The sequence below is a fragment of the Euleptes europaea genome, chromosome 9 (genome assembly GCF_029931775.1).
Source record: "Euleptes europaea isolate rEulEur1 chromosome 9, rEulEur1.hap1, whole genome shotgun sequence".
In the NCBI taxonomy this organism is placed as follows: Eukaryota; Metazoa; Chordata; class Lepidosauria; order Squamata; family Sphaerodactylidae; genus Euleptes; species Euleptes europaea.
Genome location: NC_079320.1, coordinates 64027582 through 64054777, shown reverse-complemented (window position 1 = coordinate 64054777; position 27196 = coordinate 64027582). Strand labels below are relative to the sequence as shown.

At 44.4% G+C, this 27196-nt stretch overlaps 1 protein-coding gene across 1 annotated transcript in view; it reads left to right on the top strand.

Annotated features, from left to right (window-relative positions):
* Nucleotides 1-27196, top strand: part of TUSC3 (tumor suppressor candidate 3) — a 168723-nt gene that overhangs the window by 57408 nt on the left and 84119 nt on the right. The window contains exons 3-5 of the mRNA XM_056855197.1: nt 13903-14020; nt 22215-22355; nt 25412-25552. Coding sequence (XP_056711175.1) covers nt 13903-14020; nt 22215-22355; nt 25412-25552 — 400 coding nt within the window. The remainder of the gene's footprint in view (nt 1-13902; nt 14021-22214; nt 22356-25411; nt 25553-27196) is intronic.

Below are 27196 nucleotides of genomic sequence, written 5' to 3'. Positions count from 1 at the left end.
ACTTCCGTCGAGATTGAACTCAGGTCGTGAGCAGAGCTTTTGACTGCACTACTGCAGCTTACCACTCTGCGCCACGGGGCTCCTACAGCATTAAGAAAGGTCTGCATAAATAATAATAACAAACCAACTCGATGCCTCGAACTCAGCGATGAGAACACCAGACAGATGATGGAGGGAGTTTCATAAACAAAATGTCACAACAGAGAATACTCTGGTTGCCGCACACCTCACCCTATCAGGTTGTGGCACACAGTGCAGAAATTCCTAATAGTCATGCAGGCTTGTATGCAAACAGATGGTCCGTCACAGGCCTCAGTCCCAGACCTTTTAGGCTTTAACAGTATGATTCAGCAAGTTGTGCCTGGAAAAACAAAAACTGGAAATCAGTTAAAAATACTTGTATTAGTAAGATGTTTAGATATATTGGTGATATGTGTCTAGTATACACTGGAATTATTATCAATATGTAGATTAGCTTGCATAAAATATTCATATTCTGAGTGAGTAGAACTTTGCCTTAAAAACATTTCACTTATTTAAAGAAAGAATATTTCATAGCACTTTATTAGCCCTTCTCCTAATTTCCAATTTTCCCATTGGAAATGCTAGGGAGGGGCTGTGGCTCAGTGCTAGAGCATCTGTTTAATATGCGAAAGGTCCCAGGTTCAATCCCTTGCACCTCCAGTTAAAGGGACTAGGCAAGTAGGTGATGTGAAAGACCTCTGCCTGAGACCCTGGAGAGCCGCTGCCGGTCTTAGTAGACAATACTGACTTTGATGGACCAAGGGTCTGATTCAGTATAAGGCAGCTTCATGTGTTCCTTTGCGGGTGGGGCTGTGGCTCAGTGGTAGAGCATTTGCTTGGCATGCAGAAGGTCCCAAGGTTCAATCCCTGGTGTCTCCATTTAAAAGGACTAGGCAAGTAGGTGATGCAACCCTGGAGAACCACTGCCAGTCTGAGCAGATAATGCTGACTCCTGGACCAAGGGTCTGATTCAGTAGAAGGCAGCTTCATGTGTCCTCTCTGTGTGTGTACTTTCCCCCATATTTCCCCCTTTTTTTCCCCTTGGGCCTTTAAATCTCTAAACTATAACCGCCTGTCCTTCACTAGGCTAGGGCCATTGTAATGCTGGCAAAATTCTCGAACTGAGTGGAAGTGTGAAGTAAGAGCTTAAGTTGTTACATTGAATCAGTTCTAAAGGCTAACATTAAACTCTCTTAATAGCACTGGAAATGTAACCTGTTAAAAGAATTAGGATGATATTACTTCTTAGAACACTTCGCCACAGTGCAGCCTTTTATCTAAAGGAAATAAATTATTGGTTAAGGAAATATTCCTCAGGTAAATGGTAGAATTGGAAATACAAAAGAGGATAAAAAGAATTGCCCCCGTAACAGTTAAACTACTTTCCTGTGTTAGATCACAATTGTAATTGTTGTACCTTTTCTTCACGTTGAGCGTTTTGATTGTCAAGCACTCAAATTACTTTCTGTCCTCCAGACGGGCTGCATTATGTTTCTGTTGGTTTTGTTAATCTCAAATCCTAAAAACGTGTGCCTTGGCACGGTCAAGGACAAGTTCCTTTTAATGTAAATCATCTTTGCCCAGAACAGCTCAATGTGCTTGCTTTATTTTGACCTCCGTTTTTCAGACTTCATTCGAAAGGGGAATATGGAAAGAGTGTGACTGTAGGGCATGTGGAAGAACAATGCGAGGCCGCTAGGAAGTGCTTGAAAACTTCTCTAGTGTTCTTTGGTAGTTTTCATTATTTTGATAAAAGTACCTTTATGCTTGATCTTTTCTGATTTCCTTCTTTCCTGTAGCCACTGTCCCTATGTGGTTTTTGTCTACGTGGGCTCACAGTCCCATAAGTAGCCTTTTTGGTGGTCGAAAAGGGCCGCCACCTTCCTCTTTTGCCAGCGGGAAAGCTGGTAGGATGCTGCACTTTCTAACTATTTATTTATTTTAAAGCACTTCATGCCACATTTTGACGCAATTCAGGGTTCCCAAGGTGGTGAACATTAAAACCCACAAAAGCATTAAAACACATAGATAAGCACACAAAAAGGGAGGACGGCTAATAAGAGTGAGGGAACACTAAACAAAGGGAAAAAAAGTCTTCACCCACTGGTAGAAGACAGCAAGAGAAGGAGACAGATCAACCTCTCTGGGGAGGAAGTTCCAAAGTTTCAACACTATAATCAGGAATGCCTTTTCATGGGTTGCCACTTATCTAGTTTGAAGTGGCAGGGACACCCAGTGCAGGGGCTCTAAAGATAACCAGAGTGGTTAGGTAAGTTCATATGGGAGTAAATGGTCCTTAAGGTATGCTGGCCCCAAGCCTTATAGGGCTTTAAAGGTCAATACCATCATCTTAGGAGCCCCGTGGCGCAGAGTGGTAAGCTGCAGTACTGCAGTCCAAGCTCTGCTCATGACCTGAGTTCAATCCCGACGGAAGTTGGCTTCAGGTAGCCGGCTCAAGGTTGACTCAGCCTTCCATCCTTCCGAGATCGGTAAAATGAGTACCCAGCTTGCTGGGGGTAAAGGGAAGATGACTGGGGAAGGCACTGGCAAACTACCCCGTAAACAATGTCTGCCTAGTAAACGTCGGGATGTGACGTCAACCCATGGGTCAGGAATGACCCAGTGCTTGTACAGGGGACCTTTACCTTACTTTACCATCATCTTGAATTGGGCCTGGAAGCAAAATGGGAGCCATTGTAGATGGAACGAGACTGGGGTTATATGGTCCCTATGACCCACTCCAGTCAACATTCTGGCCATAGAATTTAGTACTGGACATTCCAGGGCAGGTTGGCTTTGCATGTGGGCCATAGAATCATTTTGCAGGTCACTGCAGCTCAGAATACAGAATCGAAAAAATGTTACAGAAGAGATTTCTCCAAATTTTAAAAGGCACCCCAGTACACTGATGCCCTGATCTACTTGACCCATAAAATTGTGGGACCATGCCTCTGACCATGGGCTTCCCGAGCTGTGGGAGGAAGTGCTTGTGCAAATGGGTGGTGATCACCTGTTTGATGAGTGTGGGTGAGGAAGGAAGGAAGGAGAGACTTTTCAGTCTCATCAATTTCCCCTTTCCTTGGTATAAGTAATTGGTGTTGTTGCTGGTAATTTGATGGGGGCGGCTCAGATGTGCCAACCTGTCAGTCATGCTGAGGATAGGCATCAGTGTCTATATGTAAATGCGGAATCCTAGTTCTGTATACTCATATGACTGCATGTTTTGGTATTACAGTGTAAGATTATTCCAAAGAATAGGTGCCTTTACTTGGTAGGCTGAACAAGCTGTAGATGGATTGTAAGAAGAAAGAATGTTCATCATCTCTCTTGGCAAAATGTCTTTCTTTCTTTCCCCCTGTTCTTAAACAAGGTCTTGAACAATAAAACCATAACACTTAAATAAGACCCATCTCTAAAAACACCTCCCTTCCTCTCTTCTCTGCAGCCTCCAAAACATGAGCAACAAAATTAGTATGTTGAGGGTCAGAGTCCTCGAAGAGGAACTGAACCTTTTGCTCTGAAGTTGCTCGAGAAGATGTGGACCATTTGTTAAAACATGGTATAACCCATTTCAGCCTAAGTTAGTATACATAAGGACAGTGCAAAAGGATATGTACCAGGGAGTCCACTGACTGAGGAGGGCAGGGACACAGCCGGTCTGAAAAAGGGATCTTTAGCATACAGCCCAGCAAAACCATTGAAAAAGGGCAATTAAATCTTGAAAGCATAAGGCAAGATGTCCTATTGTACATACTGAATTAGATTGATCAGATAAGATGTTTGATTTAGTATCCTGTCCAGATTTGCATGGTATGAAACTTGGGGGCGGGGGATAAAAAGTAAAGCGTAGACCAACCACATTGGCAGAGGGATGCAATCATACCCCCCCTCCGGTTGTTCAAGTTCCAGATTTGGGGGTCAGTCATAGGGCACCTAGCTTCTGATGGTATCCAAGAAGAGCAAGTAGAAGGGAGTGGGAATCGACTGGTAGCTGATTCTCCCCTCCTGTTTCCCAGGCCTGTGTGATGCTGTTCTGTCTATGCTCCTCCTTCCCCCCTCCCCTTTCTCACTCTGATCCTTTTGCGCCACAATAATTGCTCTCCGGTTATGCAACACTTTCATTTTCACCTTTATAAAATTAGCGCTCAGGCATGCTGAGCGAGTGTGAGGGACGGGTGGGGGATGCAAGCTGGGTGAGCTCCGCTTTGCAGATCAGCCTCTTAACAAAGCCCGTGCCCGGCGCAAGATGAAAAACAGCTTGTGTAGCTTGATACCTGCTGTGCCTGCTGTCAGCAATACTGTATGTTCTTAATCACCATTCCTATGCGAAGAACGAGGTGGATCTTGCCAAGAATATTTTATTCAAGACGCTAATGCGATCTCGCGTGCTGCTTCTGTTTCCCTCTCTTGCCGAAATGTTGTGCCTTTGGTAGCTAAATCAGGGTTTGCCCAAACGGCGGAGAATCTTTCCCCCTGACAGATGCTGGGGGAATGCAGCAGCGTGGCCTTGTTGCAAAAGTGCTCCCTTGTTTGAAAATAGGTGGGCGGAAAATTAACAAAATATGAAACTGGGGGATAGAGGATGGATGGTCTATCTGAAGAAATCTTGGTTGGGGGAGTAGAATGCCTAGCTGGGTGTCATGGTCTACTCCACTCTCCATTGAAAAGGTGATGTACAGAGTGGTTAAGACGAAGAAGAGAAGAATTGTTTTTTTATATGCCGACTTTCTCTACCACTTAAGGGAGACTCAAACTGGCTTACAATTACCTTCCCTTCCCCTCCCCACAACAGGCACCCTGCGAGGTAGGTGGGGCTGAGAGAGCTCTAACAGAGCTGTAACTTGCCCAAGGTCACCCAGCTGGCTTCGTGCTTAGAAGTAGGGGGAAAAAATCCAGTTCACCAGATTAGACCCCGCCGCTCAACTGGAGGAGTGGGGAATCAAACCTGGTTCTCCAGATCAGAGTCCACCACTCCAAACCACCGCTCTTAACCACTACACCACGCTGGCTATCTATGAAGTTCTGGGAGGGAAGGCAGCATGTTATGGCCTGATCTCATCAGATCTTGGAAGCTAAGCAGGGTCAGCCCTGGTTAGTATTTGGATGGGTGACCACCGAGAAATACCAGGGTTGCTATGCAGAGGAAGGCACTGGCAAACCACCTCTGTTAGTCCCTTGCCTTGAAAACCCCATAGGGGGTCACCATAAGTTAGCTGCGACTTAAGGGTACTTTACACAAATGCATGAAGCTCTGATTTCGCAGAGCAGGTAGATGGGGAATAGGCAGCAGGCCATTGTGCTTCAAAATGTAAGGTTAAAAAAAAGATACTAACAATCTTTATTGGTTTTTCCAGTTTAGTAAACAGTAGAATCAAATGCCAGGCTAAACCTGGAGCTGTAAGTTTGTGTATGTGTTTGTTTGTTTGTTCCTTTTACTTCCAAGACCTAGTGTAGTTATTCCAGCATTTAGGCTGCACCATTTACTGGCCCTCAGATTATTTCCCAGCTCATTTGCCTTCTTATAACTCTATTGGGCATTTGCGCTTTGAAAAAGTACTGATGTTAGCTTTACTGCCTGGTCATCCTAGGCCGCACGGGTCGCAAAAGTACGGCTCCCGAGCCGCATGCGGCTCTTTGAGCCCTTGAGTGCGGCTCTTTCCAGTCCCACCCAGCTGGCCAGCGGGGGTTTGAAGCGCTTCCCGCCCTTTCCACCTTCCCCGAACTTCCAAGGACCCTCCCGGTTTCCAGCCCCGCCCCTTTCCTCTCCTGCGGGTGGTCTGGTCGGGGGGCTGTCTGGTGTCCGTCCGGGCCCGTCTTCCCGCCAGCCTGCTACCTCCCCCCCCGGGGCCTCCTCTAGGCTGCCCCGCTTTGGCTCCCCTCTCCCTTGTTGTAAGGGCCGCCTGGTGCTGGAGCCGTCGGCGTCTGCGCACCGGCCCGCTGGGGCGTTGCCCTGCCCCGGGTCACTCCTGGCCTCGCCTCTCAGCCCCGGCATGCTGGCCGGGAGAATGCCTTTCCGGCCCGCCCTCCTGTCAGGGATGGCTGTCGGGCCCCCCGCCGCTCGCCCCTCCCTGCTCGGCCCGGCATAGCGGCTTGGCTCCGTCCACGCTGTGCTCCCGCCGCACTGCGCCGCCTGTTCCCCGGGCTCGGAGGTAAGTGGGGCGCGGGTCCCGTCAGTGTCCGCCCGGGGCAGTCCTGGGTTGGGTCTTGAGGAAGGTAGGAAGGAGCCCAGGCGGCAGCGAGGAGGAGGAGGTCTTGGATTTGCCACTCAGATGCACATTTTCCCCATCCAGATTCTCAAAACTCTGCATGGGGGGCTATTGGCCATTTATGAATGGGAGGTTTTGCCTTGGATTTGCCACTCAGATGCACAACTCAACAATAAGACCCCCTGCAGAGTTTTGAGAATGCAGATGGGGAAAATGTACAGTGTTTGTCAGTCATTGTCATGATTTAATTTTATGGATGCCTTACTTACTTTTTTCCCTCCTCAGAGGCCATGTCTACCCACTGGCTTTCTTGTCGGTAGACCTGTACTCCGAGGAGGGGGAAAAGTCCCCCTTCAGAGGCCAGGTCTACCAATTGGCTTCTATGGGCCTCCGGAGGCCAGGTCTACTGCCAAGAAAGCCAATGGGTAGACCTGGCCTCCCAATGGGACTCAGCCGGAGGCCAGGTCTACCAATAGACTTTTATGGCTGTAGACCAGGCCTCCAGACGAGGACTCCGGATGGGGAGGGGGAAATGGAAGGGACTTACCATTTAATTTTTATCAGTAAAAAAGATCATTATTAAGTATGATATCAAGTTTTATTCAGTGTACCTATAGTTTAATTAAGACTTAAAACTTTTAATTAAAGTTTATTAAGTTAATAAACAGTGTACCTACCTATATAGTTTAAGTTTAAGAAATTTGGCTCTCAAAAGGAATCTCAATTGTTGTACTGTTGATATTTGGCTCTTTTGACTAATGAATTTGCCGATCCCTAGGGGATGGTCTTACTACAAAAGGAGTGTTGTTGTTTTTTAAAAAAATCTTCCCTGGATCTGAAAATACCTGGTTCAGTTATGCTTCTGTCTTGTATAAAGTGGAACAGGCAATTCATTATTTTTGTAATATTCTTTGGGTTCTTACATCAAAATAGATAAACGTTTTCCAATAAAGCATATGGATTTTTTTATCGTTTTTCGTGGATCAGTAAATTAGTATTGCACATCATATGTATAAACGATTACTGTGTGCAGAAATTGCATATCAGAGCCATATGACAGGCATACCCTGTGCAGAGATGCCTGCTAAATCTTCAGTGAAAAGCAGGATACCAAAAAAGACCAATGGCTATAGTAGGAAAAAAGAATGAAAAAGAGTGTTTGCTCAAACCTGAGCACAAACATTCAGGTGAATGACTGTTAATAAGCCTGAGTTATTTCAGCTTCTCTGTCATCAAATACCTTTCCCCCACACCCATAAACAATACCTCCCCCCACACACACACCCATGAAGAAATGGCACATTTGGAGATAAGTTCAGCTAAAATGCACAGAATTCCAGTGGAACTTAAGGTGGGCAGAATGAGCCCTTCCTGCAAGAAGCCAAAGGCACTGTATGCACCTTGATCCCACTTTATCCTCCCAACATCTGAAGAAAGTTAACTATGAGTAGGCGTCTTGTTACCAAGTGTGCTTTGTGGTTTAAAGAAAAGAATTTAGACCAGGTTTTTCTTCCTCCCTCCTCTTCTCCTCCCCCCTCCCCCAGTTTCCATTACAAGTCTCCAGTTTCACGTACAGCCAATTTTTTCCAAGGTGAGAATATTTGCTTACTTTTTGTCTCCATGACCTTGTGCCTCAAGGGACCCATAATATTTTCTCCACCTGTCTGAAAAGAATCGGAAAAAATTGGGTGCGTTGTGCAGAGGGAATTTAAATCAAATGTGGCTCCCCCCCCTTCATTAACATGTGGGGAAAAATGGGTATAGCTTTGTATTTTCAGCCACCTTCCAGTCAGTCATTCCAACTACCCTGCAGGGACTGAGTTGGGCCTACAAATAGTGTGTGCTTCACCCAAAAGTGTGTTGTTCTTCTCAGTCTAAAGGGTTCATCTCTTTAAAACTATCTTGCATCTTTTTTTCCCATTTACTCTGATTAAATTGTCTCTGGCTTACTCTCCCACTGCTGAAAATATAAATGAATGAAAAATAACAAGCTAGAGATTCCAGAAAGAGTCAACACTTTCCCCAAAAGGTAGTAAACATTCATTAATTAGCAACTGAGTTTAATTTAAACATACAAAGTGCTTGAATGCAGCAGATGTCCAGGCTGACATGGCCATGTTCTCTGCATGTTTTCACGCTTTTACGTAAATAGCTGGCAATGAACAAGGATGAAGACAATGATCGAGTCGGACTTGAAGAGATGCTGCCATTTTTTGTTCTTCTATTAAAACTTCAGCATTTCTATTAGTGTTGGTTTAACACGGCTCTTTCATACGATTATGACTTAAGCCTCGGCAGGATTAATCCGATGTTGCATGACTGCCCTCTACAGGATGCTAGAACAGTTCATTACGAAGTGGCTGCTTCCAGGTGATGATAAGAACATTGCCATTCGACCCTGCCATACAATAAATGAGACTCGGGAAGAAATGAATAACTCTCCGCTCACCAACCGACAGCAGAAAAGCTAACGTTTGGCTTTCTTTCTATTTCAAACGAGAGCATCCAGCATCAGGCAGCTTGGTTTCGTTCTCTCTGTGGTGCAAAACTATTGTTTTGTTTTTAATTCTCACAGTGCCTGTGGCAGAATTGTCTTTTTCTCTCCAAAGCAAGGGGTTCAAGATCCAATTTCGTTTCAGTATCTTCTGCTGGTTGACTTGGTTACCGGTGATTGCATCTGTCTTACTCGAATGTCTTCATTCTTCCGGGTATGAAAGTACGGCTGTGCTGCAGCAGAGAGAAGGAAAAGATAGGTGTTGCCGGACGTTGTGGCAGGGAAAACCCCCACCCGAGCCTTTCATTGCCCATTGTCTGGCAGTTAGTACAGACATGCATTTGCATCATTAAGGGCATTGTCTTTGAGAGGACGTTACCTGATTTGATCTTAGCTGACACTGCTATCAGAAGGTGACAAACCAGCCCCAAACCCAACAACACCTTCTTCTGAGATATTAGACATTGTTAGAGGTGGCATTAGATGGCTGGTGCTGAAGAGCCAAGAGAAATTTGATCTGTGGGTATTTGTTAGGCCAGGTAAGATCAGGAAGGTATTTTCTCTCCCAGGTTGGATTGCTTATTAAACTATTTATAACCCGTCCTTATTGCTCAAGGCAGCATACCATTCCAAAAGTTAAAAACATCCAAAATCCAGTATATCCCATTTATCCTTCTCCAAGAAAATGCCTGCAGAGTAGCCTTATTAAAGTGCCTACAAATAAAATGGATTTGAAGTGGTTCCTTAAAACTTGGAAGGCGGTGCCCCTCTGAGGTTGGTGATGGTGGTGTTGGGGAAAGAATTTTACTTTAGTTTTGCAAACAAGTCCACAGAAGTTACCAACTCACACTTTTTACTGTCTCACCTGTCCACCCACTGAATTAAAAAAAAAAAGCCCTTTTCAAATACTAATAAAACTATTCAATAACAGTAATAATAGTAATAGCGGACACTTAAAAGTAATAGTATAAAAACAACTGTTCTGGGTTTAGAGGATTAAAGGGAGAAATAGATGAAAAGAAGGGAAAGTATTCAGTATTTTTACCTTGAAGTAACTTCAGAGAAACTATTTTCCTTTTCTTCTCAAAATCCAAAGAGACTCTTTGCCTATACTGACACAGGCTCCCGGTACCTATGCATGTTTAATTTCAAGTAAATCCCACTGGTTTAAGTAGGATTAATACTTGGCAATGTGCACAAGATTACAGCCAAGGAAACATGCATAGGTACAGGAGACTTGTGAATAGATCAATTTCCCCCCCCCCCCAGCCTTTTCCTGAGAGAGAGAGCTGCAAATACAAAGGTTTTGTAAGTCATTTCACCTCCCTGAGTGATGGGGATTTTCTTGTGCAAGTGTTTATTCCTTGTTTTGTCTTGAAATGTGGGTTTTGGATGCTCCTTGTTTGCTGTTCCGAATTAACATGCTGCTGGCTAACTGTAGTCAAGTTTGGATCTGAAGGAATATTTGTTTTTTTATATATGGCACTAAGCCACACGTGAACATCTTCTGTTGTTTGCCATTTATCTTTTGTTTACAGGAAAGCAGTGAGTGGTTGGTACAGGCCTCCAATGTGCAGGTTTTTGCTTCAACCATGGCTGTTACTTGCATTTGTTAAAATATGTATATCCTGCCTTTCCCTTGTGGCTGCAGGCGGCTGCCAGTTCTAAATTAAAGCCGTCTGTAAAACAATAAAACCCCATTAACCACCTTCCCCCAAATGCCAGTAGCTCAAACCCAATTAAAAGCCCTAGCACATAAAACAGGCTTAAAGCGTGGGGTTGCCAGGTCCCTCTTCACCACCGGTGGGAGGTTTTTGGGGCAGAGCCTGATGAGGGCCAGGTTTGGGGAGGGGTGGGACTTCAACGCCATAGAGTCCTATGGCCAAAGCAGCCATTTTCTCCGGGTGAACTGATCTCTATTGGCTGGATATCAGTTGTAATAGCAGGAGGTATCTAGTACCTGGAGGTTGGCAACCCTATTAAAGTGCCTTGAAAGAACTTCTAAGGACAGTGCCCGTGTCACCTTCTCAGGGAGACACAATTGAAAAGAAACAGGCTCTAGTAGGCGCCAGGCTGGCAGCCTTAAGAAGCTGGACAACCAGAAGGCGGCAGCTAGAGGACCATAGTTGGCTCTTGGGAACATAGAGACGGCCCTGCATTCAGGTGGGGCCAAAGCCATGAAGGACTCCAAAGGCCATAATCAGCACCTTGGATTTAACTTTGAAACAAACTGGCAGCTAACCTAAGGGGCAAGGCATTCACATATTCCACCTGAGACTGTTGAATGGGAGAAGTGACTGTTTTAGAGTTTGAGGAATATTTTTGTACACAGTTAAAAAGGAACGGGGCGGGGGGAGAGAGATACATAGGCAGAGGGAAGCCGTTTCAGGAGCTGTTTTGGGCCAGTGGATAATGTGTGGCTTTAGACCACTGGTTCCCAACCAGGGGTCCATGGACCCCCAGGGGTCCGCGAGAACTAAATTAAGGTCCGCGAAACAAAGTTATAAACCCATAATAAATTAATATTTTCAATTAAAAGTTCTCTATTATAAAATATATATTCAGATATAATTCTAAGTTTAATGTTTAACTAACAGTTATGATTAAAGTTTATTTTCAAATTCCCTGAATTTTTATTTTGAACCTTGGGGTCCCTGCACCGAACAAAAAAGTCCTAGTGGTCCCTGGTCAAAAAAAGGTTGAGAATCACTGCTTTAGACAATTGCATGTAGTCCAAATTAGATCAATCTGAAATGACAACCTTCCTCGGGAAACGATTATATGAAGGATGGTGTGTCCCCCCCCCCTTGGCAGAGGATAACACCTTGGGTTTATTTTGTGGCTAAAGCCATAGCGATTGATCATTAGGAGGCCTTGATTAATATTCTGATGGCCTGTTCTGAAAACGGCCTTATTCTACTCCATTTAGTATGATGAAGTCAGGTGCAGTCCCTCTCCCTCTGTGTCTTGTTGCCTTATGTGACACCCAGAGAGAAGCTGGTCCCAGCATCAAAATGGGAGTGGGGCGCGTGAGAGGAGAAATGGACACAAATGAAAGTTTATTTGCAAGAAGGCCGTTTGGGGTGTCACGTGTTTTTTTCTTTAGTTTTATTTCGCCTGGTGGTTGTGAAGTACGGTTGCCAGGCCCCACTTTACCACTGGCGGGAGAATTTGGGGGTGGGACCTGAGGAGGGCGGGGTTTGGGGAGGGGAGAGACTTCGACGCCATAGAGTCCAATTGCCAAAGCAGCCATTTTCTCCAGGTGAACTGTCCTCGATCGGCTGGAGAACAGTTGTAATAGCAGGAGATCTCCAGCCAGTACCTGGAGGTTAGCAAACAAAGAAACAGCTTCAAACTGCAAAACAATACAAGTTTGTATTAAACAACAAATAATCATGCACCATACATATGGTACAACAAACATGGACAATGTCCAGCCAAGTAAATTCTACATACAATTGAAGCCATCGCAGGGAATATTTACAGTCCTGGGCTTGAGAGCATCTTTTCTCTTCAAGAGGTAAGGTAATAAGTCAATGCTTATGCGTGTGAATACAGCTAGCGTTGAGCCCCTGAGGAAGGCTGACATAAGCCGAAACAGAAAGTGAACCGGACTTCTGTAGCACTGACTTATTACCTTACCTCTTGAAGAGAAAAGATGCTCTCAAGCCCAGGACTGTAAATATTCCCTGGCTTCAATTGTATATAGAATTTACTTGGCTGGACATTGTCCATGTTTGTTGTACCATATGTATGGTGCATGATTATTGGTTGTTTAATACAAACTTGTATTGTTTTGCAGTTTGAAGCTGTTTCTTTGTTTGCTACCTAACTTACAGCTTGCTGATTTGTGTGTGCCCAGTACCTGGAGGTTGGCAACCCTGTTGTGAAGACAGTAACTCTTACAGCATTTTGCACTTGAGAAATATGATATACAGTGTATATATGATGAAGCCTGTTAATCTTTTTAGCTTGGAAAGAGATGAACACATGGTTAAATATTACTTCACTGCTTATCGAATCCAGCCTAATGAAAATGTGCATTGGTGGCGCGGACAGTGAATCAGTGCTGCTGCTCATAATGGCTTGTTAGCGCGCATTCAGTTGTTCTGTGGGTGCAGTAGAGAGCAACCAATTGTTCTTCTGCCACAGACCAGGTTGGGCGAGATCCGTAAAGGGTCATTTTCAAGTAAACCGTCCTGAAGCCCGAGTCCTGAAGAGATTCAGGCCTAAGAGAGGTTGAGTAGCCGTCTCTTTAGGGCAGCAGTACTGAAACGATACCTCGATGCCACGTGCTTGCTCTTGGTATGAAATTCTTTCCTCAGCATTCGTTCCTCCTTTTTTGTTCTTTTCTCTAGACTTACGGTCTATTTTGCCTGGTGTTTGTTTCAGACATCAGTGCCAGGGTTAGAGTTGCCAACCTCCAGGTGGCGACCGGAGATCTCCCACTATTGCAACTGATCCCCAGGCGACAGAGATCAGTTCACCAGGCGAAAATGGATGCGTTGGAAGATGGACTCTATAGTGTTATACCTCATTGAAGTCCATCCCCTCCCCAAATCCTGCCCTCCTCAGGTTCTTCCCCCCAAATCCAGGTATTTACCAACCTGGAGCTGGCAACCCTAAACAGGGTCTATCGGCATGGACTCTGGGTTCTAAAGTGCATGCAACATCTCCTTAAAATCTCTTACAGAAGTAATTTTAAGACCTCTGATTTCAGGAGGGCTTTTCTGTGGAATATCATTTTTTAAAATGACGACATTATTGAGTTAACTGTAAATTAGCTCAGCAAACTTAATTCAAGATAGCATTCTTTTTTTTTAACCTGCTATCGATAATCTGAGCATATTGCAATAGTATAAACAGGGGTCTTTCAACCATACGCTGATATTTCCTTTTCATGTTGTTACAGCAAGTGAGTATTATTAAGATCATATATGTGAAGCACTTCACATCATTCACTGTTTTTGTTGCTGTTTCTGTGGTTTTTCTCCCTCCCCCCCCCCCCAAGTGTCTTTAACTTAGTTACAGGGTTTTCTTATATGTACGGATAGTAAAAGTTGTGGAAAATAAAGCATGTAGCATTTTTATGTTAGGTTAATGTTGTATGTAATTATGAGGAACCTGAATGTATCTGTCTCTTCTCTCTGTCTCTCCCCCTCCTCGTCTTCCTTCTAGGCAAGCCAATGAGGAATACCAAGTGCTGGCTAACTCGTGGCGATACTCTTCAGCATTTTCAAATAAACTTTTCTTTACCATAGTTGATTATGATGAAGGAGCAGATGTTTTTCAGCAGGTAAGAATGTGAGATAAATGTTAGCATGTGTATGATTCTCTTTTTAAAATGAGTACATTGGTTGGCTTCATTATATACCCCCTTTCAGATTTTTTTTAAAGCCTATGTAAGCACACATATTTGTTGAGGTTACTAATGTGAACATAACCAACATTCTATAACCAAATATAGAAGCTGGGCATTTTTGCCATTCTAAGATATAAATTCAAATTTCAAATACCTTTATTGGCATAGTACAATTTGCAGTATATAAAAAGAAAAAAGTTAAAATAAAATAAAATTAATATAAATCATTCCCTAATGTTGTGATTCTACTTTTATGATTCCCATTGGTTGACTGCTATCGTCAGAAATTTTGCCACGTTTTCGGTTATCTCAGGATCCTTATCAGCTAATAGTTTGTGAAGTATTTTTGTGTTATTTGAGAAGTTCGAAACTATAGGTTTTATGAGGTTTCCTCTTGGGGAATCATAAAGATGGCAATCCAAAAGAATATGAGACAGGGAGTCAGGACATCCTACGCCACATCTGCAGACTCTTTCTGCATAAGGTGTTTTCAGGAATCTGCCACGGAGGATCGCCGAAGGCAATGTGTTAGTCCTAGCGTGCATAAAGACTTTCCTGAGTTTAGGATTGTCAAGACGGTCCAGGTAGTTTAAACAGAAATTAGGTGGGAGTCCTAAGTATTGAGGTGAGCAAATTGGCAGCGTTAAAGGAAATTTGTGCTGGAACTCATGATCGGCTAGTCTTTGTTTTATTAGCCTTAGGACATAACTCTCGCTGGACAGAAGCAGGGAGTCCAGGTCGATGCCTATCTAGGCAATTTTCTTTTTTATCTTGATTGTCCATTCAGAATCTAAGATATATAAAATGAGTAGAGTGCATTGGTAGGTTTCCACTAATAGGAGGCAGTTTTCGCCAACTCTCCTTTTCCACGTCAGACCTCTAACTTGCTCTTCATACTGTTCCTGAGGTCCCTGTCCCCCAGGATGAGGATGTGACGCTGCAGCAGGATGAGAGAGGCCTGTTCTGCTGAGGGAAACCCCTTCTGTTAATGAAAACACTGCTTTTTGCAGCCCAGTGGTTTTTCTTGTCGTCGTTTCTTGGGTTGATGGCAGAAGGAGCTGGGAAAGCATATGGAGAAATGTTCTCTTCCTTGGTTTATATGGGGAAACCTTTAAAGTGACAGAAACAGTCTGGGTTGATTAAAATATGTCAACAGACTCGCTTCATCACTTTCAGCCAAACTACAACTTATGGAGTGGTTGTCCAAAGCAGCCATTTTATGTTATCCTCTCTCCCTGCAATGTGTAATTGTAGTTTGTCTATAATGTGATGCTGTGCAGTACATTTTCCTGTCATCACTTTGCATCACTGGCTACTGCTGGTGGAGAGATATGCAGCATGCCAAGACCACATTGTGAGTAAGTAAAACTGTACTTTAAAAAGAGTGAGGAGTCATAGGCCATAGCATGCTTTGCCTAATGTGTTATTTTGCATTTCCTAATTTCCTGTAAATGCATATCATGTCATGTCACGTGATTAGATATTTTTTTTAAAAAATCTTTGCTTCTGCTACATGAAAACACAACTTATTCAGTACATCAAGGCTATCATCTGGAAGAATGAAAAAAATGCATTTTATATCTTCTGGTAGTCTGCTATCTTAAAGCATATTTGTCTGTCAATAGACATTCAGTGGGAGGAGAGAATATACTGTAATTAGGAAAAATATAATTATTTACTATTCAACTTGATGTTTGTAATGTGGATTTGTGAAATTTAAGTAATATATTTTTGTCTCATAAAATTAAACAATTTTCATTTTGTATCCAGCACACAGTATTGATAATGAAAATGACTGTGTAATATTACGTATGCATTATAAAAACAATCTGGTTCCATCCTTGTTATTACACCCTTCACCCCAGCCTCAATGTGATTTTATTTATAAGTATACACACCTGTATGAAAATTCTGATTCAGAATCTGGAATTGTGACCACCCAAACTTAGATAATTTGAATTTCCTAATATTTGGAATTCCATTAAGGTCTGTAGGAAATAACACTTTACTACTCAAAGCAAGGTGAACTGTTTCTTTAAAAAGGTTTTCCCTCAGTCCTCTGCCCCTTTCCTAGAGCCTGTGCCATCGGCAAGGGGTTGAGGAGCAGGTAAGGACAAACACAGTTTCCAGGCAATAGTGCCTGGGCGTTGAGCAGTTACTATAATCTGGTATTCAGATTGTCACTACAATAGGTTTGGTCATGACAGAGTAAAGCAGAGAAAAGTGTTGCCTTCTCTAGATGCTGCATGCTCCTACTCAAACAAGACCTCTCAGAAGCTCTGCATTAGCAGATTCACATGAAGTAAAACCAGTTCATCGGCATGGCTTCTGTGCAGGCACACATGGGTACTGCGCAGGCCAACCGTGGAGAACTTCAGCTGGAAAGCTCTAGAATATTCGGTCCGCTCTTCCCCCTCCCCCGTCGGAGGCTCTTCCCGCCCAAGCGGTCATGTGACGGGGAGGGGCGAGCGGCCGTCCCTCCAGTTCTTTCTTCGCCGCCGCGTGAGTTAGAACATTTTCTGGTGAGCTCTTCAATTATAGCGTCGTCATATGGAAGGTATGATGGCCGTTTTCAAAAAGTGTTCCTCGTGCGGGTACAAGATGTCCCAACTAGATGAACCCGACGAATGCATCTACTGCCTGGGGGAGGGTCATATTACTGCGTCCTTCAGACATTGCAGCTCGCTCACCCACCGCTTCCGCCAGGACAGGGCCTTGAAGCTCAAGGCGCACTTATACGAGCAATCCCTTGCTCCAGTCCTCAAAGTTTCCTCAAAGAAATCCTCATCATCTTCGTCCAAAAAGAAGAAGAAGGCGGATGCCGCTTCTACTTCCAAAGAGGCGGCATCTTTCTCTACCGCTACGGGGACCTCTGTTAGATCTCCCTGTCAGCAGAAGGAACCGAGTCTCCAGCGTCGGTCGCCGTCAAAGAAGGATTCGACGTCGAGCAGAAAGTCAGCGTCGAGGAAGGAGTTGACGTCAAGTCACCCTCCTAACCCCGAGGAAGACTCGGTGCCGAGGAGCAGTTCCGTAACCAGAGAGGCAGAGACGAAGGAGAGATAGCTGTTGCAAACATCCTTTTCTCCACCAGCCTCTCTCAAGGATATCCCTCTTCGATCCCCCTCATCTCAGCGTCGTGGCTCCAGTGAACGCCACCCACGCTCCATTAGATCTGGCGAGTCGCTTCTCCCCTCACCAACATCTTCTCATGGACAGCGTAGCCGTGCACCGTCCCGAGGAGGGGAACCCAGGGAGCAGAGGTCATCTAACTCCCCTAAACGTAGGAGGTATTCTTGTGAGGAGCAACTGTACCGCTCCCCTTCAGACCACAATGTGATTGTGATCCCTGACTTCCATTCGGATTCCGATTCGTGATCCCGTCATTACGCGGAATACCACCGTAGCGAATGCTATAGATCATGTCGGTACTGGGACCAGAGAGGAAATTGTTCCTGCTGCCATTTTCCACCTCCCAGACAAAGGGATAGTCGATGCCAAGAATCACCTCAGCGCCATGACTCACCAAGGGACGCCGATCGCTGCCGAGAACCCTTGCGGCGGAGCTTCGGTCGGCACCGTTCCCCACATTCCCCGGAGCGACGTCGGGAGGATCAGTACCATAAGGGGAACCCACCCGACTCTCGGCGCCATGCTTCGACATCGAGGGGGCATTCCAGGTCGCCGAGAGAGCGTGGAACGAGAGCACCGACGCCGAAGGCTTTGACGTCGAGAGTGCCCGCGCATCGAGGCAGGTCTTTCTCTCCGACCCCTCGGACTCAGAGGAGGACTCTAGATTGTCCCACAAGGGTTCCAAAACTTCGTCCTGGCCCTCACCAGACGATGTCGTGGGTGACCCATTCCCTGTTTCCCCGTCAGAGGACATTAGAGGGTATAATGAACAACTGGCCAGAATGGCCAAAGCCCTAGGTCTCAAGGTAGACCCTGCACAGTCTAGGGAGGAGGACCCCATAATGCACGTCCTTTACTCACCAGAGGCTGAACCAGTTGCCATCCCAATGGTAAAAGGCATCAGAGGGGTTGCCCTCACTAACTGGGCTAAACTGGCCTCCTATTCCCTGATTCCCCGAAAAGTGGATAACTTGTATAAGGTTCAGGAAGGAAAATTTCCCTGCCTCTACCAACACCCTCAAAGTAGTTCCCTGGTAGCCGACACCCTCCCAGCCAGGGGGAAGGCTGGCTCCCACTCATCTCTCTCAGATAAAGAGGGCAGAAAATTGGATCTCTTGGGTCACAGACTGTATTCTGCAGGCTCACTGGGTTTGCGGGTAGCTAATCATAGTGCCTTGATGGGTCGCTATCAGATGCTACTCTGGGAGCATGTCACCGATTTATTCCCTGAAGTGCATGAGGAGAAGTTGAAAGTAGCTAAGGCCATGCAGTCAGAAGGCTACAGACTGGGCTATCATCAATTATATGCAGCCAGGCATGCTGCAGACGTTGCCAGTAAAACCATGGCGTCCAGTGTAGCATTAAGACGTTTCTCCTGGCTTCGTTCTTCTAATTTGCCACAGGAAGCCAAGAACAGACTAGAGGACATGCCGTTCGATGAACGAGCCCTCTTTAATCAAGCTTCCGATGAATACCTTCATAAATACAAGAAGGATCGAGCGGTTGCTAAGTCCTTGGGTATCACAACACCTTGGTCATCCCAGCTGATGACCAAGCCCTTTGAGCCTTTGGCTTCTTGTGCGCTTTATTACCTCAGTTACAAAGTAGCATTTCTGGTGGCCATTACATCGGCCAGGAGGGTTAGTGATCTGTCTGCCTTACGTCATGACCCTCCGTTCCTTAAGGTGCATGGTGATAGGGTGGTTCTGCGCACCAGTGTTGACTTCCTTCCTAAAGTGGTTTCTGCATTCCACACATCTCAGGATATATTTTTGCCCACCTTCTTCCCGGATCCCCAGACGGAAGAGGAAAGACGCCTGCACACACTGGGTGTCAGGCGGGCACTTTTATTTTATTTGCACAGGTCTAAACAATATCGTAAGGATGATAATCTGTTTGTGTGTTTTTTTGGCCCACGGAAGGGATGTAAGGCCTCACCTCAGACCATCGCTCGATGGGTAACCAAGGCCATCTCCATTGCCTATCAGTCAGCGGGCAGGGAGTGTCCCCTCAACCTTAGGGCTCATCCCACCAGGGCGGTGGCTTCTTCGGCCGCTTTCCTGGGATCGGCTAGTTTGTTGGATATTTGTCGGGCTGCAACCTGGTCCAACCCGGCTACTTTTGTTTGCCACTACTCCATGGATCTGGGTACCCGCTGCGACTCAGCAGTGGGGGTGGCAGTCTTGAACACAGTTCTGTAGGGAGAAATAAAGGACTGTTAGTTGCAACCTTACTCCCGCCTCCTGTGTTTTATTAGCGTGCTATTCTCCCATGTGGGACTGCACGGAAGCCACGCCGATGAAAAACAGTGTTGCTTACCAGTAACTATTGTTCATCTAGTGGTCTTCTGTGCAGGCACACATCCCTCCCTCCATCCCCACTGTGGGTTGCTCTTTGTTTTTTGTTTTTTGTTTTTGGGTAGGTCAATTTTGCGGCGGCGAAGTGGAGAACTGGAGGGACGGCCGCTTGCCCCTCCCCGTCACATGACCGCTTGGGCGGGAAGAGCCTCCGACAGGGGAGGGGGAAGAGCGGACCGAATATTCTAGAGCTTTCCAGCTGAAGTTCTCTGCAGTTGGCTTGTGCGTGCGCAGTACCCATGTGTGCCTGCACAGAAGACCACTAGTTGAACAACAGCTACAGGTAAGCAACACTGTTTTTCCAGGTGTGAGTGGCATGGCCTGACAATATCTCCTACCTGGTAGCTAGGGTTGCCAACCTCCAGGTGGTGGCTGGAGATCTCCTGCTATTACAACTGATCTCCAGGCGACAGAGATCAGTTTCCCTTGAGAAAATGGCCACTTTGGAGTGTGGACTTTATGACATACCCCACTGAAGTCCCTCCCCTCCCCAAACCCCACCCTCTTCAAGCTCCACCACCCCAATCTCCAGGTATTTCCCAACCCAGAGCTGGCAACCCTACTGGTAGAACATCTGCTCACAGGCACACGTGGAAGGCAGCACATCAATCCCAACACCAGCTTATCCAGCCAATGTGCCTTTGGTTTTCAGTAGGTACAGATCATGTTCCTGTAGCCTTCTCCATGTGCCAACCCCTTTCATGCCTATTTTTTATGTTGCTGTCACACAAGCTCATTCTTCTCTAAAAATCCACCAATATCTGATTCCTCAGATAGGAAAAGCATGTGAATCTCTTTTTCTCGCTGTGTATAAAATCTGCAGATCTACTTAATCCAACTAACGAACCTTATTTTTGTAGATCTAAAAAGGGACCTAAAAACATAAAATTTTCCTGTTGCGCTGTACTAATGAATGTACCAATCCAAAACCTTATGCATTAATATTAAGTAAATATATACACTAAAGGGGGTAAACTGGAAATCAAATGGATGATGAGATGCTTGGAAAAGAACACATAGATCTGTTTGAGCATGCATAGCAGTAATCAAGAATAAATGATCAGGGAGGAGCAAGGGGATAATAAAGCAGCTGTGTCTGGCTTTTAGTTGGAAAGGACCAAGGTGAAAGTGTTTTCCAATGTCTGAGCCTCATTGAGAATTCCGTAAATGCTGAAAGATATCAGTCATATGCATAGACTTTACTATTTTGTCCTTTCTAAACTATACACAGGCATTGTTGGCAAGTGCAGATATGTGGACCCTTGAGCAGATGAGATTATTCTTGAATATGCTTCCTAGGCAGTGTGTTATTAAAAAAAAGCTTGCTTAACGCTTTTAGGACTGAGGCTCTAACACTCCCTGCTTTTTGTTCTCATTAGGCATCGTAAAAAATGCAAGCATCTGCCCCCCCCCTTAAAAAGCTACATGGTAAGATGGCAAATGAAAACATGTGCCGAAGTTATGCTTTCTTACAAACATACATGATAGGGTTTATATGATCTAAATAGAGACACCGCATATCTAATTCCAAACCAGGCTGCAGATCATAGGAGTAATAGATATGCAAAATGGAGCTAGGGACAGGTAAAGGGGGAGGGGTTCTCCACAAACCTGAAGGTTCCAAATTTTCAGAAAAATCTGACATCTTAAAAAATGGGGGATAAAAACACCCAAAAATAATAGAAGCCATGTCTGTAGCTTTAAGAAAAGAATGCCCACTGAAGTCTCTGCTTGGAAATTGCTCGGCAACTGCAACGATATTGTTGAGACCTCCAAGTCTAGGTTTCTGTAAAGCAAAACTATGGATGGTCAAGGATGCCAAAACAACCCGTCCATGTTATGTCCACTGGTGGAGGAGGGTAGTCCCGGAAGTGGCCACTGGAAATCGCTAGCCAGACCACTCAGCCAGTCTCAGAAGCCTCTGTGCAACTGGGCCTGGCCTGCAGAAGTAACTTTTTAACTTCCATGCATCTGATATAGTAGTCTTTTGTGTTCAAAACTCATGTCACAATAAAATCTTTAAGATACCATAACATGATTGATCATTTCACATGAGGCAATGAAATTGGAGGTTTTTCATAATAGACATAAACTTGGTTAAATTGTCAGACTTGCCTGCTGTGTCTCTGCTCTCCGTACACAAAGATCAAAGATGAAAGTCTTCAACTAACCCCATTTTGTGTGACATATAAATGTGTGTGCCTTATTGATGTGAAGATACTTTCCTTGCCATTGTGGTTTAGAAGTCCAATTATTGGGGAAAGAAACTAACCACAGTCTGTTATGGCAGCAGAATTTGTTGAAGTTTTGTATCTCTGATCTCAGTGCACCTGGAGGAGAACACGAGCATCTGAGTCTCGCAATTACCAGGTCCATGTCCTTCACTAGCAAACTCTGTTTTATTTGTGATCTCTGAAATGAGCAGTTGTAGAATGTTGCCTTTACATATTCAAATTGGAAACTAGTTTTAACGTGTGCACATAACTACTATGTCATCCACCGCTTCCTGAATTCCAGATTATGGTAAATTGCTGCTTCCCAACTGATGGAATCATTTTGGATAATTATAAGAAGGTGGAAAGGTGGGGGGGACCAGATATTCTTTTTTAAATATTTGATGGCGTCTTTGTTGTCTGTTGCAGCTCAATATGAACTCTGCTCCGACGTTCATGCATTTCCCTCCAAAAGGTAAGCCCAAGAGAGCTGACACATTTGACCTGCAGAGAATTGGATTCGCAGCGGAACAGTTAGCTAAGTGGATAGCTGACAGGACTGATGTTCATGTAAGTCACTTGACAAAGTTAAGAGACTGATCTGTACTTATCTTCATGTTCTGTGATGAATTGACACCAGGAACTGGGGCTCTCCCTCTCCCTCCTCCTTCTCCCAATGCCCTTTTCCCCCAGAGGAGTCCTCCAAAAAATGTATTAAAAATAATAAAAGTACCAGCTGTGCTACTCCATTACTCTGTGGTAACTCAAACCATTTTTAATGATGTATTTCAATCTTGCTTTGGTAGCTAAAATATTAATCTGGCTGTCTCTTAGCAGAACATGAGGAATGATAGTGTACCAATTAGTTGATTAATGCGAGCATGTACTTGAAATATTACTTATTGCAAGTAATAACTCCATAAATCTGAAGATTTTTTTAGCTCTATAGACAGTCAGTAAATATGCTGAAGAACTTTATTTAACTGTTTACAGATGTATGTAAGAAAGCTGTGCAAAACACTTTCTTAAAGGAAAACCTGAAGTGTCTCAGTTAAGCAGCTCACTTGGAATTCTACAGTGAGACTATGTTAAAAACAGTTCCAAGGACTTAAGATATTAGGAACCTCTTAGAGTTTATTAATTTAAATATTTATATCCCACTTTTTCCCCTCATGGGACCCAAAGTGGCTTCTAACAACAGAAATAAAACCTGATATAAGTAAACCAATGAACTACAGTCTAGTCCAGGGGTATCAAACATATACAGCTTGTGGGCCAAATCCGACCCGTTGAGAGCTCTTCTCCAGCCCACGAACCAGCCGAGGCAGCCACCCCCGATCTTGCTGTGGGCTGGCGAGGCATGGCTTGGCCCGACTAAGTGACATTTATGTCATATCTGGCCCTTGTAACAAATGAGTTCGACAACCCTTTGGTGGGTCCTGTATACAATGGTTAGCTCATCCGATGTGAACCACAGACAAAAATGTGAAGGGATAAAGATCCTTTGGCTCATGTCTTCAGGGCCGTGCTTCTGGTCACTCTCAGTGATTATGCTTGCAGACATGAAAGAGTCATAAAAACACATTGGAGTTGGTGCATCTGGCAAGATGTCCCCCAACAACAGCAGCCATAAGTTATACTTGATTGATTCCTGTGTAACATTGGGGATGGGGTAACTGGTTCACTTCTCAAATGGTTCCTATGCCTGTAGACTTCTTTGTGCACAAAAAATATTGGGCCGCAACTCATGAGGAAGTTCTTTTGTGCGAGCCTCCATGAAATTGTTGGCACTGCAGAAGAGCTCTTGTACAGTTTCCTTCATGTCACTGGATCATGGCATGGGGGAATTACTCAAGAGACTTATGACCTGAATCTGCAAATGTATCATATGTGTGACTTGCCTCCTAATGTGAATTAATAGCCCTCTTGCTCTTGTCACTTCTATATATTATAGTATTGTTCCTAATGCTTCCGGTATCTAAATGTTGTTTGCACATGTTATGCTGAGTTTTTGGTTCTGATTTTACCCATAAACAGTTTCTTTTTTAGGAAAGCAAGACAGCATTTTGTCAGGGTTTGTCATAAGAACATCAGAAAAGCCATGCTGGATCAGACCAAGGCCCATCAAGTCCAGCCGTCTGCTCACACAGTGGCCAACCAGGTGCCAGACCAACAGGATTTTCTTTGTGACTTCTTCCAGAGGTTCACATTAAGAGGAAGACGGGGATGGAGGCAACCAGCTCTTCTGCTGGTTAAAATAAGTGGAAGGGGTTTCCTTTGACCACCCAAAAAGGCTATTCTGATTACCATGAAGCCTGTATGGCCAAAAGCCATCTGGGATAGTGGCTGTAGCAAGGAGGACAATCCAGACTGCATCCAACACATCGATTGCAAGAACTTTTGTGAGCTGTCACTGTTTGGGCTCCAGCTTCTGGGTTTTACGCAGAGAAAATTGTAGTTTATCAGAGGCCTCCATTTTCCTAGGGTTGGTCTGGCCTCAGATTGTTTGCAGGCTTAGAGCTGTGGCGCTCTTCAAGTCACAATGCATCAATTCCTTTGCCTTAATAGGCAATGTCCCCTTTCTCACCTGGTGAGGGCTTTTGAGGAACTTAAGTGAGCTTTAAGTACAGATGTACACGTATGCAAGTCTATGAGGAGAGGATTATGGCCTTCCTGCAGTTCTTGCTATGTCAGGCTGAATTGTGGAGGCTGAGAGGTTGGTTCTGTATTGACACCTCGTCCCTCCACTATTGCAGACCATTATGTGTTATTTGTTTAGGAACCCTTGCAGGTGTGGTAGAGATCTGATCCACACACACTTGCACTGGACACTGTGAATTTGTAACATTTCCTCCTTTAAAAAGATTCTGTGGTAAGTATAGCATGACTGTACAGGCCAGCGTGGTGTAGTGGTTAAGAGCAGTGGTTTGGAGCGGTGGAGTCTAATCTGGAGAACCGGGTTTGATTCCCCACTCCACATGAGCGGCAGAGGCTAATCTGGTGAACTGGATTTGTTTCCCCACTCCTACACACGAAGCCAGCTGGGTGACCTTGGGCAAGTCATGCTCTCCCAGCCTCATCTACCTCACAGGGTATCTGTTGTGGGGAGGGGAAGGGAAGGGAAGGTGACTGTAAGCCTGCTTGATTCTGCCTCAAGTGGTAGAGAAAGTTGGCGTATAAAAACCAACTCTTCTTCTTTTATATCCAGATTGCAGCTTGTGGTTTTGTGGGTCTTCATGAAGTGATTTGTGTTTTCACTACAATAGGCATTCAAAATGTTTAATGTGTACACTTGCATACTGTTCTATTGAACTCATCTGAAATAAATGGTATAACCTGAGAACTGTGAAAAAAATTATGTGGGCGTCATATCATTGACCAAAAACTTGATCGTGAAAACCAATAAGAAATCATCGTAAGCAGTTTAACTCCTGAGTTGGCCCATTCTACTTGGTTGGACTCAATAAAGATGAGAATCAAAATGAGCACTTGGTTTTGCTTCATATTTAAAATATTTTGTTAAAATAAGGTATGCTTTCATGCACAGGAAAGTGTGTGTGCACATGAATGTATATCATTGTATCAGAACATGGACTCATGCTTGCTATTTTATCCCTCTTCTGCAGATTAGAGTATTCAGGCCACCAAACTACTCAGGTACTATTGCTTTGGCGCTTCTGGTTTCGCTGGTCGGTGGTTTGCTCTACTTGCGGCGAAATAACTTGGAGTTCATCTACAACAAGACTGGCTGGGCAATGGCAGCATTGGTAGGCCAATTTCTAAAAATGTTTGATTATATATAAGTGTGTGTGTGTGTGTGTGTATATATATATATATACACATATATATACACACACAGCAAGATTTCAAATCCAGGGTAATTGTAACTGGTCCTAATATGGTTGGTGGGGAGTTGGCTACGTTGGCTTATTGTACTTTGCTGTAAGTGCCAGGGCGTGAAGGTTGTAAGGCTTTGCACGGAACTGGCGGGCCAGTGTTGATGCAACTAAAATAATGCATTCAGAATTTAAGGTTGCTTTACAGGAACCCAGAAAAGTAGAGGCAGAACTGGGTTCCTTGGCAGTCAGCATGAAAAGAAAAAGAAAAAACAGAAGCCAAATGGCTGCTGCTAATTTCAGGTGCTTGCTAAAATAATTTCTATGATGTTTTTATGACCATGGTATGTGCTTAACTGTAGTGGTTGAGGTGTATCATATCTATCATACAGCCCTCTGAGTTGTCCTTATTGTAACAGTTTGAATTAGACTTTAAAAGACTTTAATATACTTTTCTCCTCTCGCATTGTTTTATAATCAATTAGGATTCCTTAGTACTAGTTTTCAATATTTTATTTTTATTGCTCCCAAATTTTTAATGTTCTTTGCAACAGCAAGACACTTTTTATTTAAAATGATGGGTTTAATAAAAAAGTGCTTTTGATTTTCTCTGTCTCTACTCCTTTTCAGTCTAAAAAAGAAATGTGTGGTGAATCTTCAAAGACTATGGGAATTGTTTGGCCATCACGCACTCTAGCACCTAGCCTAAGAACAAGATATTTGCCACCAGATGATAGCTATTGAGGTCAGTCGGTGTACCTGGGTACACCACTTTCAGGGGTTGCCCCATGACACCCACTTTCACATGACTGGGACGACTGCCTCCCTGAAGGAGGAATCGATCATTAACTCATGTACTGCAACAAACTGTAACCATGTGTGTGTGTGTTAAGTGCCGTCAAGTCGCTTCCGACTCATGGCGACCCTATGAATCAATGTCCTCCAAAATGTCCCATCTTTGACAGCCTTGCTCAGATCTTGCAAATTGAGGGCTGTGGCTTCCTTCGTTGAGTCAATCCATCTCTTGTTGGGTCTTCCTCTTTTCTTGCTGCCCTCAAGTTTTCCTAGCATGACTGTCTTTTCCAGTGACTCTTGTCTTCTTATAATGTGACCAAAATACAATAGTCTCAGTTTAGTCATTTTAGCTTCTAGAGTCAGTTCAGGCTTGACTTGATCTATAACCCACTGATTTGTTTTTTTGGCAGTCCATGGTATCCGTACCACTCTCCTCCAACACCACATTTACAAGGAATCTACTTTCTTCCTATCAGCTTTCTTCATTGTCCAGCTTTCACACCATACATAATAATAGGGAATGCGATGGCATTAATTGACTTAATCTTGGTGGCCAGTGACACATCCTTACACTTCAGAATCTTTTCTAGCTCCTTCATGGCTGCCCTTCTCAGTCTCATTCTCCTTCTGATTTCTTGGCTGCAGTCTCCCCTTTGGTGGATGATGGAGCCAAGGAATAGAAACTGTAACTATATACTATATTTAGCCCTCAATTTAAAAATCTCATTGTCCTTCTCCTGCTTCTGGAGAAATAGGTTGTTATGACAATTTGCGCCACAA